The sequence below is a fragment of the Apis cerana genome, linkage group LG4 (genome assembly GCF_029169275.1).
Source record: "Apis cerana isolate GH-2021 linkage group LG4, AcerK_1.0, whole genome shotgun sequence".
Taxonomy (NCBI): domain Eukaryota; kingdom Metazoa; phylum Arthropoda; class Insecta; order Hymenoptera; family Apidae; genus Apis; species Apis cerana.
The window spans coordinates 182,961-198,663 of NC_083855.1; the positions used below are offsets into that span (position 1 = coordinate 182,961).

The 15,703-nt window shown below is 27.0% G+C and overlaps 4 protein-coding genes across 11 annotated transcripts in view; 2 read left to right on the top strand and 2 right to left on the bottom strand.

Moving 5' to 3' along the window:
• Nucleotides 1-4,532, top strand: part of LOC107995232 (uncharacterized) — a 41,149-nt gene extending 36,617 nt beyond the window's left edge. For 3 of the 8 annotated variants that reach the window (XM_062073458.1, XM_062073459.1, XM_062073463.1), the window contains 2 exons: nucleotides 443-662; nucleotides 3,663-4,532. In XM_062073458.1, coding sequence (XP_061929442.1) covers nucleotides 443-662; nucleotides 3,663-4,058 — 616 coding nt within the window. In that variant the 3' untranslated portion in view covers nucleotides 4,059-4,532. Of the gene's footprint in view, nucleotides 1-442; nucleotides 670-718; nucleotides 1,101-2,248; nucleotides 2,395-3,662 lie in introns of those variants that run through there. The other 5 variants (XM_028665450.2, XM_017052611.3, XM_062073460.1 and 2 more) reach the window with 5 other exon arrangements.
• A 5,663-nt stretch (nucleotides 4,533-10,195) lies between these two features.
• On the bottom strand, nucleotides 10,196-11,592 carry LOC107998641 (zinc finger protein 830). The gene is made up of 4 exons (XM_017058014.3): nucleotides 11,489-11,592; nucleotides 10,746-11,226; nucleotides 10,495-10,664; nucleotides 10,196-10,425 (listed from the first exon to the last, which is right to left on the bottom strand). The coding sequence occupies exons 1-4, from the start codon at nucleotides 11,590-11,592 to the stop codon at nucleotides 10,284-10,286; spliced, it is 897 nt and encodes a 298-aa protein (XP_016913503.1). The 3' UTR covers nucleotides 10,196-10,283.
• A 138-nt stretch (nucleotides 11,593-11,730) lies between these two features.
• LOC107998642 (guanosine-3',5'-bis(diphosphate) 3'-pyrophosphohydrolase MESH1) lies at nucleotides 11,731-13,079 on the top strand. The gene is made up of 3 exons (XM_017058015.3): nucleotides 11,731-12,172; nucleotides 12,275-12,606; nucleotides 12,686-13,079. Exons 1-3 carry the CDS (start codon nucleotides 11,974-11,976, stop codon nucleotides 12,812-12,814), a joined length of 660 nt encoding a protein of 219 aa, XP_016913504.1. The 5' UTR covers nucleotides 11,731-11,973; the 3' UTR covers nucleotides 12,815-13,079.
• On the bottom strand, nucleotides 12,803-15,657 carry LOC107998640 (probable phosphoserine aminotransferase). Its single transcript, XM_017058013.2, has 8 exons — nucleotides 15,518-15,657; nucleotides 14,702-14,832; nucleotides 14,470-14,582; nucleotides 14,220-14,381; nucleotides 14,055-14,149; nucleotides 13,779-13,948; nucleotides 13,373-13,633; nucleotides 12,803-13,184 (listed from the first exon to the last, which is right to left on the bottom strand). The coding sequence occupies exons 1-8, from the start codon at nucleotides 15,590-15,592 to the stop codon at nucleotides 13,076-13,078; spliced, it is 1,116 nt and encodes a 371-aa protein (XP_016913502.1). The 5' UTR covers nucleotides 15,593-15,657; the 3' UTR covers nucleotides 12,803-13,075.
• Nucleotides 15,658-15,703: the final 46 nt, after the last annotated feature.

The following is a 15,703-nucleotide window of genomic DNA, read 5'->3' on the forward strand; positions in this document are numbered from 1 at the left end:
TAATGCTTTTTTATTCTCTGCACTCTTGACAAACTTATACGTACAAATTCGAAAGAATACAAAATCTGGATCTTGAAGTAACTACGTTATCAAATTATTCAAATATGAGAGATCTTTTGTCTCGTAAAGAAACTCTTTTTAGAAATGTGTTGTATTGTAAAAAAAAAAAAAACTGTGAATAGACGTGAGCATGAAAATCCTTATATCATCATAAATATTTAAATTTGAATAAATTTTAATAAAATTTATTTTAAGAGTCATTCTTATTACACGGATCGTTCGATACCCCTGCATTAGATATTTTCTTTTGTTTCTTTATTAAACTTTATTATTTATTCCGTCAAGATTACAAATTAAATTACAACAATTAATAAATACATAAATCGGATTAATAAATTTTCAACGCGTAATTTTATATTCATTCTTATCCAATCTGTTTCAGAGCTCGTTGGCGCGAAAATCGTACAATTTTTAACACCCCGAACGCCCGTCTGATGAACGTATCGTTACTAAGAGAGAACAAGCTCCTGCATCCGCAGGAAAGACGCGGTTCAAGAGCAAGCGTACGAGTTCCCTCGAGGCAGCCCTCGATGGCCTCCTTACGTGCCCATTCGCCGAATGCCTCGCAAGGTGCGAAACACTCTCAGCACTCACAGCACAGAGTGAGCCGTACGGGTTTTTATTCATTCACTTACTAAGCAAGCAACTTGTTATACAGTGTCCCGTTGAAACAAAGCAAGCGACTCTTTTACGCGCCAGTTTATATCGGGTGTTCGATGGAAATCGAGACATCTCCCGTAGGAGTGGATCCTAGGAGTTTAGAAAAAAAAAAATAATAAGATAAGGGAAATAGTACAATGGAAAACGAGTTTTCCTTACTTTTTTGTCATTCATCTATTTCTTTTCTTTTTCTATTTTTTTTTTTTTTTATTTCATTCAACGATAATTTTAGATTTATAGGTTATTGCAGGTTAAAAACCGAGTAAACGTTCCTCTACCTCCCATCGTTGAGTAATTGTGTTTCGTACACGATAGTGTCTGAAACGGCTATAGTTGGCGTTCATGTCCTCGCAGACATGTGTGCTGCATGAAATATTCAAGGTAAATATCTGTTCGGGAAATATACGCGTAGAACCAGTTGTTTAGCAATCGTTTCGTACGTAATTCATGAACTATACGTTTTAAAAAATGTAACGATTATGTCAGGTGTGTGTAGAGTACGGATATCATCATTGTTTTCCTCTTTTAATATTCGTCGTTGTGATCGAAAAGTTTTATAATTTTTTTTCTTTCTTAATTATTTTTTTCTAATCCTATATTATAATTCGCGCAATCGGTATTTTTTGTTTTTAATCATATAGCCAAAAATAAAAGAAATAGTAGTGATGATTTTGGTCGTGATTCTTTTTCAAGGATGTTGTTCCAATGATTAATTGTCTAATTTTGTAAATTATATAGCTACAAAATAATGAGAAGGTTGGAACGTTCCTCGAGCTAATCAGCTAGTATTAAAAATAGCTATTTTCCAGTATATCGATTTCCGTAGAACATCCCATATATTTATATAGATATAAATATCGCAAAGTAGGTAATTACCTACTTTTGCCTATTCTACTCTGTACCTTAGAATTCTTCTATTAAGTTCAGAATCTTTCAGATATTCTCGCATGCAATTGCTTGCCGAAAGGATAGATATTTGCTGGTTACTTTTAATTTGAGAGTGCATCGAGGTGTATCGATGTATCAAATGCATCGTTTTCAACCATGTTGAAAACCACTTCTAGAAAAATTTTTATCATCGATACCATACGTCGATAATACGTCATAAAAATCATATTTTTTTTTCATCCATTTCATAATTAAAATATTTCATTCTATTTTAATTTTATCGAGTTAAATGGGACAATAATTGAATGAATTGCATCAAAACTCGTAACGTAATGAAATGTGAAAATGAACAAGCTAAGAATATAATTTATAACCTATCAATAATCCTTTAATCGTTTATTCGCAATTATTCAAAGTAATTCCTATTAATTCCGATTCTAGAAACTTTATATTATTTTCAACGATTAATATCTTTAATATTTTTAATTCAAAATATGGTGGAAAGGTTTTAAACGGTTCAAAAAATTGTTCAAAAAATCAAAGACAGAATTAACCTTAAAAAAGTATCGCGATAAAACGATGCATCTCAACTTTCCATAATTATGTTTCCTTTTTTTAATAGACTTGACTCTCTTTACAGTCGATCATCTATAGCAGTAGTCTGTTTAATGATCCCGTCTGTGACCGTTGTTCTTGATTATCTTATATACTACGGATTATATACTACGGACCTATGAGGTGCTCTATTGTAAAAAACTTTTCAAATTGACGCGTCCTTCGAAGAGGGTAAGTTTCGTATTCTTACCAGTTTTTATTATATTTTTCTATATAATTTACGGTGTTATCGTAGTATATGTATATTATATATATATGTACATAACCCTTATTAAGGTTACTTACCCTCTTTCGGATACGTCAGAACTTCGAGCTTAGAAGTGTGTGTTTCTACAGATACGGATAGATCAGAGTCTCCTTTATCTAGCGTTTTCAAGGATCACAACTATAGTTGCTTGCTACAGTAAAAAATCATTGCTTGCATATAATTATGTTCCATCGTAGAAATCGCGATTTGAAACCAATTACATACAGTTTAATTAATTATTCGATTTACAAAAGTAACAATTTGATAAAATAACGGATCAAATTGGGAGGGAATAAGAAAATTTATCGTTCGATTTCGATTTATATCGAAGAATATAAAATAATTCGTAATAATTGGTTTTACAATTTTTACAATCAACGTATTCGAATTCCGTTATGAAAAGTAAATTTGTTATTTCCTCCGTATAGTATAATCGAATTTAGAAAATAGTAAAATACACGAGTTACGGTAACAAGAATCGATCATAGAATCGATTCTTTATATGCGTACATTTCCATTATCGCACGGAGTTCTGAAGTAGTTTTTCAACAGACCAGATCGCATTCGAGAAATGCGATCCTGGTTGTACGGTAAGGTAGATTATCGATCTATTTTATTGGAAATAAAATGGAATTAATTAAAATCTCGATACGAACCGGATCCTTTAGTTCGTGAATGTGAATTTGCAACCATTCCCATTTCTAAAGATCCATTGACAGTGAAATCGATCGAGTCAAGTATCACTTCAAACATCTTTTAACAGTTCTCGAGCACTTGTAGAATTAGACAATTGTTATGCATGTGCACACAGTGGCGTTTGGAAGCGATAATATCAATTATTAGAAAAAGAAAAGAAAAACACAAAACAAAATAAAAATTTTTTCTAAAAAAATCTTAAAAATTCATAGTTTAATATTACCTATTTTTATATTGCATTCTCTCTCTCTCTCTCTCTCTCTCTTTCTCTCTTTTTTTAATATCAAATTGAATTTAATTCGAAAGTGTCCTTCGATAAAATACACAAGCGCTGCTGTAACTCTTTAATCGCAACGAAGAATTCGCTCCGATCGAATTTCTCTCGGATGCACGATTCTTCATGCTTTCGACTGTATTTCAGCTTTCCGTGTCATGTCAAAAGTGTATGGTCGTGATAAAGCACGCGATACTTTAGCAAGAAAATGTCTGTCACCAGGGTCACGAACAGGATCACGACGGGGAAGTCGGGGTAGCAGTGGGAATGCGTCAGCCGTCTCAACGAAATCGAACAAATCGCCACCTAATCAACCAAATACCATGTCTGAAACTGTTCATTCGGAAAATGTCACCGTTGAAATTCTCGAGGCTAAGGCGTAGATCCACTGGAAATCCACGACCATCGTTGCTACGCCTTTCTCTTTCCAATGACGGTTGTGAAGTCGCCCTAAAGAAAGAATCGTCTTCTAAAAGCAATTTTACGCAATCTCTTTTTCAGAATGTACAAATTCCTATTCACGAAAATCCCTTTTCTCTTTTTTATTCGAAAAGATTCGCTCCTTTACGTCTTACGTCTACTGCTTTGGTACAAAGAATTTTTCTGATTCACATATAACTTATCCGGCCATTTGTTATCATTATCGATTATAAATCAAAGTTTAATGCGAGGAAGATAGATTATGCCAGGAATACTTAGTTTGAGAATTTTAGGAAATAAGAGAAATTATATTATAATTCGTACTGATTGTAAGATAATCACTGTTCAATTTTTACGTTTGATGGATGTTAAATTCGATAAAGAATTAACGGATATATATATATATATTTGCGATATTGATAAAGTTAAACAAACATATTTTATGTCACGAAAAAAATCTAATATTCGAAATATTTTGCACAAGAAAATAGATAATCACTCTAATATCGAAAAATCTATGATGTATTTTAAAAAGTATTGTGAAAGAAATCTCGAAATTAAATTTACCATAAGTTGTTTAAATTTGGTTGTATTAAAAAAAAAAAAAAAAAAAAAGACAGAAAATTGAAGGAGAAGTATAAACTCTTTTAAAAAAAAGTAAAAGAAAAGAAAGTTATGTCTCATGAATCGTTTATCATGGTACAAAACTTCTTCGCGTTCGTTTGACATTGATTAACATTGCAGACAGATGAATGAAATCTGGAAACGAAACATAGCAAAGACGATGCAAAGTTTGCGTTATTTATTAAACGCAAAATCTTACATCGATTCGCCATGTTTTCACGATGTTTGGACCAAACGACAATGTACGTTGTTTCGCCATTAATATGATCACTTTCATATAAAGATCGTCGCTTCAAGCTATATCACTCTATAGCTAATAATAAAAATGATTTCGTATTTTATAAATAACACTGTCGAACCAATAAACTCGACGCGTTGATCGATCTTTCTATATAAATATGTACGTGTGAACAATCGTTTTAAACGAAATAGCCAAACGGTGATCCAACAACAATCGCGGATCAACAATCAATTAAGGATTATCCAAATCGCCTCCTTCATAAGAGATAATCTTCACATTCATCGAATTCTATCTTTTATCTCTACCATCCCGCTGTATATTTTTAACCTCAAACTGTATGTGAATCAATTTCTTAAAGTGGCATCTCACTAAATTAATAATACTAAATAATTTTGTAGCTATCCATTTTCAAAATATAATATATCATATATATTATATTTTACATAGATGATTATTAAAATAACATCTGATAATCATCTTTTTTTTCATTAATTAATGAAAAAAATCAATAATTAATTTTATTAAAAATTCCTGTATTTTTAATAATGACAAAAATAAGAAACTTAAACCCATCGTTTTAATGAATTTGATAATTTTAATCCAAAAATGTCATTTCCACTGCGCATCAAAGATTGAGAATATTTTGCACGTGTAAATATAATTTATATGTGCGAAATAAAAAAAAAGTTATAGAATAATTTTGGGTTAATATTTTGGATAAGTATCACCCTATAATATCCATAATAATTAATTTCTCGATAAGTTAAAATCTAGAGTTAAAAGATACAATTCTGATGTTATAGTTATGCTTGTATAGTTATGCTATAAAATTGATACGCGTTATTATTGCAAGAAGGAATCAAGGAAGTGTCTGATGCAAACACAATTATTATCAAAGAGAGATCTTCCTAGCAGGTCCTTCCTGCGAATACATATTCCCAGCATGATATCGACGAAATATTGGTAGATCGTATCAAAAAAACACACAGTGTTTTCTGGGATTTTCTTTTCGAGAAGCCAACACGAATGGGACCAGACGAAAAGTGTTTGAACCGACATCGTGAAGATAACGCTGCATATAGTATAGCGAAACAATTTAAGCCGTGATAATTAAGCACATCTTCTATTTCGCGTTAGATTTTAAAGTTAGATTTTAAAGATTAAGATATCGTACACGATCATTCTCGTTATGTATAACAGTAAAAGATATATAATGTATATATCTGTACACGTACTAGATATAATCGTTTCTCATCGTCGTGAGATTCATAGACGTTACATTTATCATAATGAACAATCATAATGAATCATAATTGATTGTTCATCTGACTTATTCTTATCTTTTATCATTTCTAACCAAACGTTCGTATTTCATGAGAGATATTTTCTCGCGCTTCTAAACTTTGCAAATATTTCTTATTCGATAGAATTTCTATTCTAGTCGCCTGCCTTGTGAAACAAGCTTTAGTCGTTGCTTGAGAAAAAAGTTTCATCGAAAGTAATACTATATAGCAAGAACGTGTTCACGCGTTAGGTTAGGATACATCGCGCAAATTTTTAAAGAACTCGCAACAATGAAGAAGAGAGGTCGATCTAATTCGTCGCGTGAACTGTTACACAGAAGAACTTGTTATAAGAAATAAGAAGGGTGAAAGAAAGAAAATAAAATCATCTCGAGAAATTTCACTTAAATAAAATACGACCAAACGGATTGTACCACACGTTTGTACGACTATATTACTTTATTATTAATTGCACAAGACCTCGTTATAGAAGATTAATATCGATCTACGAAAATACACTTTATACGTGGATAAGGATATATAAATCGATATATTTACGTATACATTGGAATCATCTTTTTTTTCTGAATAAGTAAATAAGAATCATCGATAGTCCGGTATGATTATATCTCAGCAATTTAGTGCCTGCGCTCTCGCGTACATAGCGTTTAAATAAAGGAAAAATGAGATTAATTAAATATATATATATGTATGTATATACATATATACATACATATATATATATATACATATATATACAAGATATATCAGTATATATATATATATACGTGATACTAGGCTTGGCATTATTTGCACTATTTATAGATTACTTTTTCGAATGCCTAGTGACTATATTCACTCTGTGATCTATATGCAACGTATAGCTAAAAAATTTTTCTTACTATCATTATTATTATATTATTGTTGTTGTTATTAGTAATAATAGTATTATTATTATTATTATTATTATTACTATTTATTATTATTATTATTTATTATTATTATTATTATTCTTCTTCTTCTTTAAAAATTTAAAGATAATGGATATTAATATCGTGTAAGCGACTCGCTTAGTTATTATCGTCCCGCAGCTAATGTACTCTACCTTCTGCACCCATAATGAATCCACTTGTATAACATCCTCGTCGTAAAATTATATAATTTAGAAAAACTTTTTAATGATTAACACTATCTTAATGGAACATTTAACAATCATAATGATGACTGTTGTACGATTGTCAAATGATAATTGAATTGCATGAAAAGCGTGTGTGATATCTATAGAAAGATTAAAAGTGAAATAAAATAAAATAAAAATTAGAAAAAAAAAAATAAAAATAAATATATATAAAAATATATAAAAAAATACCAAAAATAAGTAAATTGATGAAAAAAAAATGCATTTTTATAAATGGAAGGTGAACAAATATTCATTCGAATAAAAGTAAATAAAAGTTTAAGAGAATTTAACAAAGAGGGATCGATCTGATCTGCAAACGAAATTTGGGGAAGGTTTCCGTTTTCGGATAGAACGTCCCCTCTGGTGTTCCATACTTTAATTAAATATTCGAGACTCGATATTACATTCTTTATATCTTAACAAGTGTCCATTGAAAATATCTTCGATTTATATATAATTCAGCTTTGTGGAAAGTAATCGTTCGCTTGTAAGAATTTATAAGGTAATTTAACAAGATTTAGAGTATATATCGATTAAAATGCTTTTTCGAATTGTTAGTTTCTCTCCACCCTTTTATGATATCAAGCACAATGAAAATTAACGAAGAAGCAGAGTGTCCCGTCTTTATCAATCAAAGACACTCGCTCACTTTTATAAAATTTCTTATTACAAAGAGGTGGAAATTTTTCTATCTTCGTCATACTTTGATCCAGCAAAAGTTTCATATTACATAAACTGAAACAATTTTGATCTATTTCTAAATCCTGTCGCTAACGATGTAAATATCTGAGATTAATTGTGCATCTTCGTCCCTCTTTTCTCGTTATACTCTCTTCTTCCTTCGAATTCTCCTAGAATATTTACGATTACGATGAATTCAAGTTTATTATCGAATCATCGATTCATCCGAATTTATCATAGCCGATCATTTAAACGTATTCCAATCAATCTTTATCCCTTTAAAAGATATCTTTTTTAGAACTGTAAATTCATACTCAACATAAACAATTATATAAGCAGCTTGAAACTTAAAAATACAGTGAAAACAACATCGAAAAAATTACTCGTTACTATCGATCATTGAAGAAAAAAAGAATGTGTACATTTTATAACGAGTAAATATTGTTTAGAATCCTTTTTTCTTGTGGATTCTTTAATCACTGAATTATCGAAGTTCGAGCAAGCTACGTTCTCTGAAATGTCACAGTTTGTAGAAACACGGAAGAACGATATGGTAATCTAAATATGGGGAAGTGTTTGGATTACTTTTCGTTCCCGTGAGACCAGTTGTCCGAAATCGATTTTCCATATTCAACCAAGCACTCTACGATGACGTGAGATATACGTATAACATAAAGTATTTACCACAATTAAAGTAAACGTTAATGTTAAAGTGATCACTTTTGATATCTTTGTGGATATTCAATCGATGACGCTCTTTCTTCTCCCCGCATTCGTCGCGTTCAATAGAAACAAGACACCTCGAAACCGGAAGATGCAATACAAAACAAAAAACCGATAATTCTCACTGACAACGATGGAATGTCCCAAAAATCAAAATTAGACAATACCTTGTCGATATAATCTGAATCAGATTGATCAGAAATGAAAATTTGTCGATCCACGAAGAAACTATCTTCGTCAGTGTTTTGTCGAAATATATACCATATATATACATATATAGTATATACATATGAATATATAATATATACACATACATACATACATACATATATATATATATATATTTATATATATATTTATACATATATTTAGAGGAAACGATCTTTCAACTACGAACTTTTATGATTTTGTAAATTTTTTCTATACAGCTTTGCCTACGTAACACTTTCATATGCAATTTATTCGATTATATGATATATAATATAAGATATATCATTAAAAACGAATATTGTCGTTTCCTCTGAATCCTAGCAATATTATTATAACAAATTATACTTAATCATCGACACCGCCTGCTCTTTAAAAAATTATATAGTATATATATGCACATTTGAGCTTTTGTAGAATTATATTAATATTAATAAGGATAAACATAGAATTTCCATCTAATCGCATTTTGTGCTTAGATTCAATGATCTCGTAATATTCGACGTAATATTCGAATTATGATCGTTGAACGGTTCGCGATGAAATTTTATGATTCGAATTAGAAATAACTATAATGAAAATAAGAAAAAGATTATTATACACTCATCTCGAGATATTTATATACATATAATATATGTATATGGTATACAAACACAAATATAATATATTCATAAAATATAGCTCTTGCTTCTCGATTTAAAGAATAACTGTATAAGGATAAGATTAAGCTCTATATTATAATAATTACGTTATTAAACATTAAGAATATTTAAAATGCAGGACTTATGCTAGACAACAATTGGTATCTTATTGAGACATATATTGTCAGAGATTATAAGTACTTACATATTATATCATTCGAAACAGATATTAGATGAACTTACATGAGGAACTCTGATTAGCAATTATATATAATAGAATTTCTTAGCGCGTGGATGGGTGCGGATAAAAACGAGTATGCGAGTCTCTCATTTTTCAATTTTCAATATTTTATAATGTTCGGTATGTAACGAAAATGAATATTATTAAATTTTTAGCGATATACTACCCACTATTTTATTAGCAGCTTAGCCTACATTATAATCTTTATATTATACATTTCATATTATAGCTTATAATGGATAAATTAATAACAATTGTATTTGAAACTTAATTATATTCTGACTTTTCGTTTTCAATCTTAATAAAATCTTAATACACTGTATAAATTGTGTATGTTCATTTTTTTCTTTAAAAGAAAGTAAAAAAAAAAAATAAAAAAATAAAAAAAGTTAAGAATTAAATTAATTCATATAAGAATTATTTTCTTTTTTTTTCTATTTTTTACATAAAAGATATCTAAAGATTTTATATGAGGGTTTAATTAATGTGTAACAATGTTTTAAATGTAGAATAATTTCAAAAATATTTGGAAAGTATAATTCCAATATAATTTCACATATTTACAAGACCATAAATACTGTACATTAATATTAAAATTAATTTCATTTATAAGAATTTTTGGCCCTCCAATCCAGAAATTCATTGAATTCGGTTTCATCTTCGCTAGAAATATCTTCATCTATATTTTTCTGTTTTCTATCTGTAGCTTGTACTTGTTCTTTACGTTTTACTAGATCCATTACTCTATTAAAACAAAATTTCATTTAATTTATTATGATCTATATAAATTAAATTTATTGCATTCATTATTACCTAGACCAATGTCTTATTTGTTCCTCTATTTCGTCTAATTGTCTTTCTGTTGTTGCCTCTTCTTGATCATCTGCAATAATTTGTGCAGATTGTGCTGTTTCTTCTTTGATTTCTTTCTGAAACTTTTCCCATTCCTCTTCTATAGGATTTTTATACTCAACATTACGAACCTATAAAATTTGCAAAAAAAAATTCATGTAATTTGATATTATATTGATAATAATATAAATTTTATATAATAATATTCTTACTTTAGCATCTAAAATTGGATCATCAAAAAATCCTTCTGGAAGAGATTGTTGATTTGTATCTTTATTTTTTTCTTTTTCTTTCTCCTCTTCTACTTCTATATTTTTTATATCTTTTTCAACCACAAATTCTTTATCATTTTCCAATCTTGTTGTTATCACAGAATTATTTGATAATTTTGTATTATTAGCTTCTTTAGAGGGATTATCAAACAAGTTTGATGATAAATTTGATGGTATTTGTGCTGATTGTGTAGAATTTTTTAATATACTTTTGATTTTTTTATTCGTTGATGATTCTTGTGAAGGAGACGAAGACCTTTTATGTACTTGAATTTTTGTAGAATCTGTTTCTAATTTTGTTTTCTTTGCTTGAATAATATTTTCCTTATGAGTTTTTGAATTTACATGTACTGGCCAAACTGTCTCATTACGTACAATGCTTTTGCATAAAATACACATAAGTTGTCCTGCATCTGTATATGTATTTATCATGGTTAAGGATTTTTATAAATATTTATTATTTTCAATATTCAATTATTGAATAAACACAAAATGTATTTAATGTCTTTATTCTTAAAAATGCAAGATATTAATAAATGTACATTTGTAAAAATATAATATAATAATAATTATTATTATTAAATAAAAATAAAAATAATATTTAATAATATAAGTTATACAATGAGAAAAAGTTAGAAAATTTATCTTAATCTTAATTTAAAATATATAATAAAAAAGGATATTTTGCTAATGGCGAATCAATTTTTTTAATTACTCCTATTTTCTTTTTATGTTCACTCATAGCTTTACGCAAATCATCTTGTGTTAATTTTCTTTTAAGCGACATTTTAAATTAGATCTTTAAAGAACAAATGCAACTCTTATTTAGGTTATGTTTTGTATATATTATCTTCTGCAACTCTAGCTCCTCTGTTATCAAGTTTTAAAAGTATCAGCTGATATAATTAAAATAATTTATATGAATTTTTGTTTTGAAATTATATTAATAATTATAGTGCTCATAAGTGAAAAAATATCTTTTATCTTAATAAAACTTATTCGATCCAAATAAATATAATTTATATAATTCTTAATCAAGTTTTAATGTGTTAAAATTTATTATTCATATTAAGCATTTTATAAGTTTTTAATGTCAATATCTATTTAAATTCTTTTATTTTTGATTATAAAGTGAAAAATCGTGATATAATATTACGATAATATAATTATGGAAGATGATATCCATATACCAACTGTCAATCATGATCCATTCCATGTGATTGGATCTTGTGAATTATGTTCCAGAGAATTAACTAATGCAGAATTGTTATCAATAGTATTGAAATGTGCCAATTTTGCAGCAATAAAACACAAGGATCAAAGAAGAAAAGATGAGAAAGAAACACCATATATAAATCATCTAATTGGTTTGTAAATTTTTAAAAATAGAATTTGTTTTATAATTAAATAATGAAATAAATAAAATATATAATTTTAAATAACCGTATATCCTAAAAATGTTTTTTTAGGAGTAGCAAATATTTTGGTTCAAGAAGGTAAAATTTATGATCCTGTTGTAATTGTAGCAGCTCTTTTACATGATAGTGTAGAAGATACTAATACTACATTTGAAGAGATAGAAAATGAATTTGGCACTGAGGTTTGTAACATTATTAAAGAAATAACTGATGATAAAAATTTACATAAAGCAGAACGCAAAAGATTACAAATACAGAATGCTTGTAACAAAAGTCATAAAGCTAAATTGATTATCTTAGCAGATAAATTATATAATTTAAGAGATCTTCAAAAAAACATACCAGTTGGTTGGTCACAAGAAAGAGTAAAAGAATACTTTAAGGTAATTAAATAGAAGTAAAGCAATTTTTTTAACTATTATTTAATTAAATAAACAAATTTATAAAAGGTATTAATTACAGTGGGCCAAATCTGTAATTGATGGATGTCGTAAAACTAATTTTAATCTTGAAAGAGAATTAGATTTAATATTTGCAGAAAGGGTATCTAAAGATAGAGAAATTTGTACATGTAAAAAATTTAAACCATAATATTATTATTTTATTAAAATTTAAAAATAAAAATATATGTATTTATAATATAATATGATCTTATATAATTTAAACAAATAATAAACATTATTATTAAATATTTTTTTTAATAAACATTGTACAAATTGTATAAAATATGTAAAGAACTTATAAATTTTTTAATATCATGTATCTCATATATATATATATATATATATATGAAACCATAATATATAATATTCATATATATATAAAATCATAATAAAATATATAGTAGAATCATTAATTTTTATCATATTTTTGATAGAACCACATCATGTATTCTGCCAATTTTTCTACTTCTTCTATAGTAACAGCATTGTACAGAGATGCTCGAATTCCACCTACTAATCTATAATTAAATATTATTATATTTAATTTAAAAAAATAATATGATATATCAAACAATAATGAAAAATTATAATTTCTATAATATATTCTATTATTTATATTGCATATTTCTATAATATATTCTATTATTTATTATCTCAATTAAGAGATCAATATTATATGTTTGATAGATCTTTTTCTAATACTGACCTATGACCTTTCAACTGAAGCATTCCTCGTTCACTTGCACCAGATAGAAATTCATTTTCAAGTTTTTCATCATTTTTACCTATTCTGAATGGCACATTCATCCTGCTTCTTACATCTGATTTAACTGGACATGAATAGAAATTTTTCGATTTATTGATCACATCATATATCTTTTGACTCTTTGCAATTGCTAGTTTCTCCATTCCTTCAACACTACCATTTTCTTTGATCCATTTGAAAACTAAACCAACTACATATATTCTAAAAATTAACAAAAATATTTTACAAAATATTATATGTTTATAAAATAAATATTTCAATCGAAATAAAAATTTCGATAAATAGATAATAGATTTTTTTTAAATTATCGAATTTATTGTTAAATATTTTTATCAGAAATACATACTGAAATACTGGTGGTGTATTATATATAGAATTATTGTTTGCCATAACAGTAAAGTCTAATATTGTTGGACAAATTTTCATAGCTTGACCGAGGATATCTTCTCTTACTATCACGAGAGTTACACCAGCTGGACCAATATTTTTCTGAGCGCCAGCAAATATTACTGCAAACTGAATAATACATATTACAATATATTATAGTAATAATAATGATTATAATATATCATTACATTTCGTCAATTTATTATATATTAATATTAAAATTAACATTACGTACTTTTGAAACATCAAAAGATCTCGTAAGTATATTTGACGACATATCAGCAACTAATGGTACTCCATTTGTTTCAGGAATGTAATTAAACTCGATTCCTTAAACAATATATATAAATATATTTTTCGATTATTAGATCTCAATTTTATTTTATTATTATTGAGTTACCGTGAATCGTTTCGTTAGCACAATAATATACATAAGATGCATTGGGATCCAACTTCCAAGTGGACGGATCAGGAATTTCTGTATATTTCGTGATTTGTGGCAAAACCAAATTTACTTTGCCATACTTGACCGCTTCTTTTGCTGCTTTATCTGACCATGTACCTTAAAAATTTTATTTATATTAAAATATAAGAAATTATCCATTATCATTTCTTTAAATAATTATATCTCTTGTTATGTTATCTCTTACCTGTTACTAAATAGTCTGCAGTACCAGTTGTCATCATGTTTAAAGGAATAGCGGCGAAAATTCCTGTTCCACCTCCTTGCATAAACAAAATTTTATAATTATCGGGAATATGCCTGTAAAATATAAATATTTTGTTATAGATGTACTAATGTTATATATAAATTCTTGATAAATTATTTTAATATTTGTTAAAGTTTTCAAAAGAAAATTAAATTTTTATTTTATAACTTACAGTATTTCTCGTAATGTTATTTGTGCTTCTTCGACAATATTTTTAAATTCAATCGATCTGTGACTCAATTCTAAAATACTGATTCCAGTATTATTGTATGCAAGTAATTCTTTTTGTACATGTTGTAATACCTACAAGAAATATATTTTCATTCACATAATGTTTAAATAAAATAATTAATTTAAAGAGAAGATGATATATTATATGATGTGCATGTATTTACGTGTTTAATTAATCATAATTTATATATAATTATAATTCATTTTTAACGATATTAAACAAATATCGTAAATATATATTGTAAATATATTGTAATATATTGTAAATTGAATAAACTAATTTGAAAATTTACGAAAGCGAATTCTTTATTTTAATTTATTAAATCTATAATATATATAAAATTCTAAAATTGAAAAATTATATTTGTTTGATTATTGTATTTTATTTTAATAAGTACAAATATATAAACAAATAAATATAAATAAATTTAAAAAAAATGTAATAAATATAATAAAATTAAATTATTTAAAGATAAATTTAAAAAAATTTTTTCAAAAAAGTTTTTTTAAAATATTAATAAAAAAAACAAAAATTGAATTAGAAAAATATATATATAATAAAAATGTAAATATAAGTTGATATGTCTATAAAATTAAAAGAGAATTTTTTATAAATCAATGTCAACATTTATTTCTTTTTTTTTTTTCTTATTTTCATATTTTAATATTTTTTCCAATATGGTATTTTTGTTAAGAATAAAAAACAAAACACTAAAGATAATACATATTGTATATAATTAAAAAATGTTCGCGCTACCTGTTCCGGAAGTTTGCCTGGTCCTGCACCAAAATTGATCACTTTCTTTTTTGAAATGTTGCTCTGATTGCTCATTTTAAAATTTGCTATTGTACTTGAAGATTATGATAGAAAGACTGAACTAGATACAATATAGAAAGAAATTTCAGCGAACTTCGTTATCTCGTTTTAAAGACTTTTATCGTG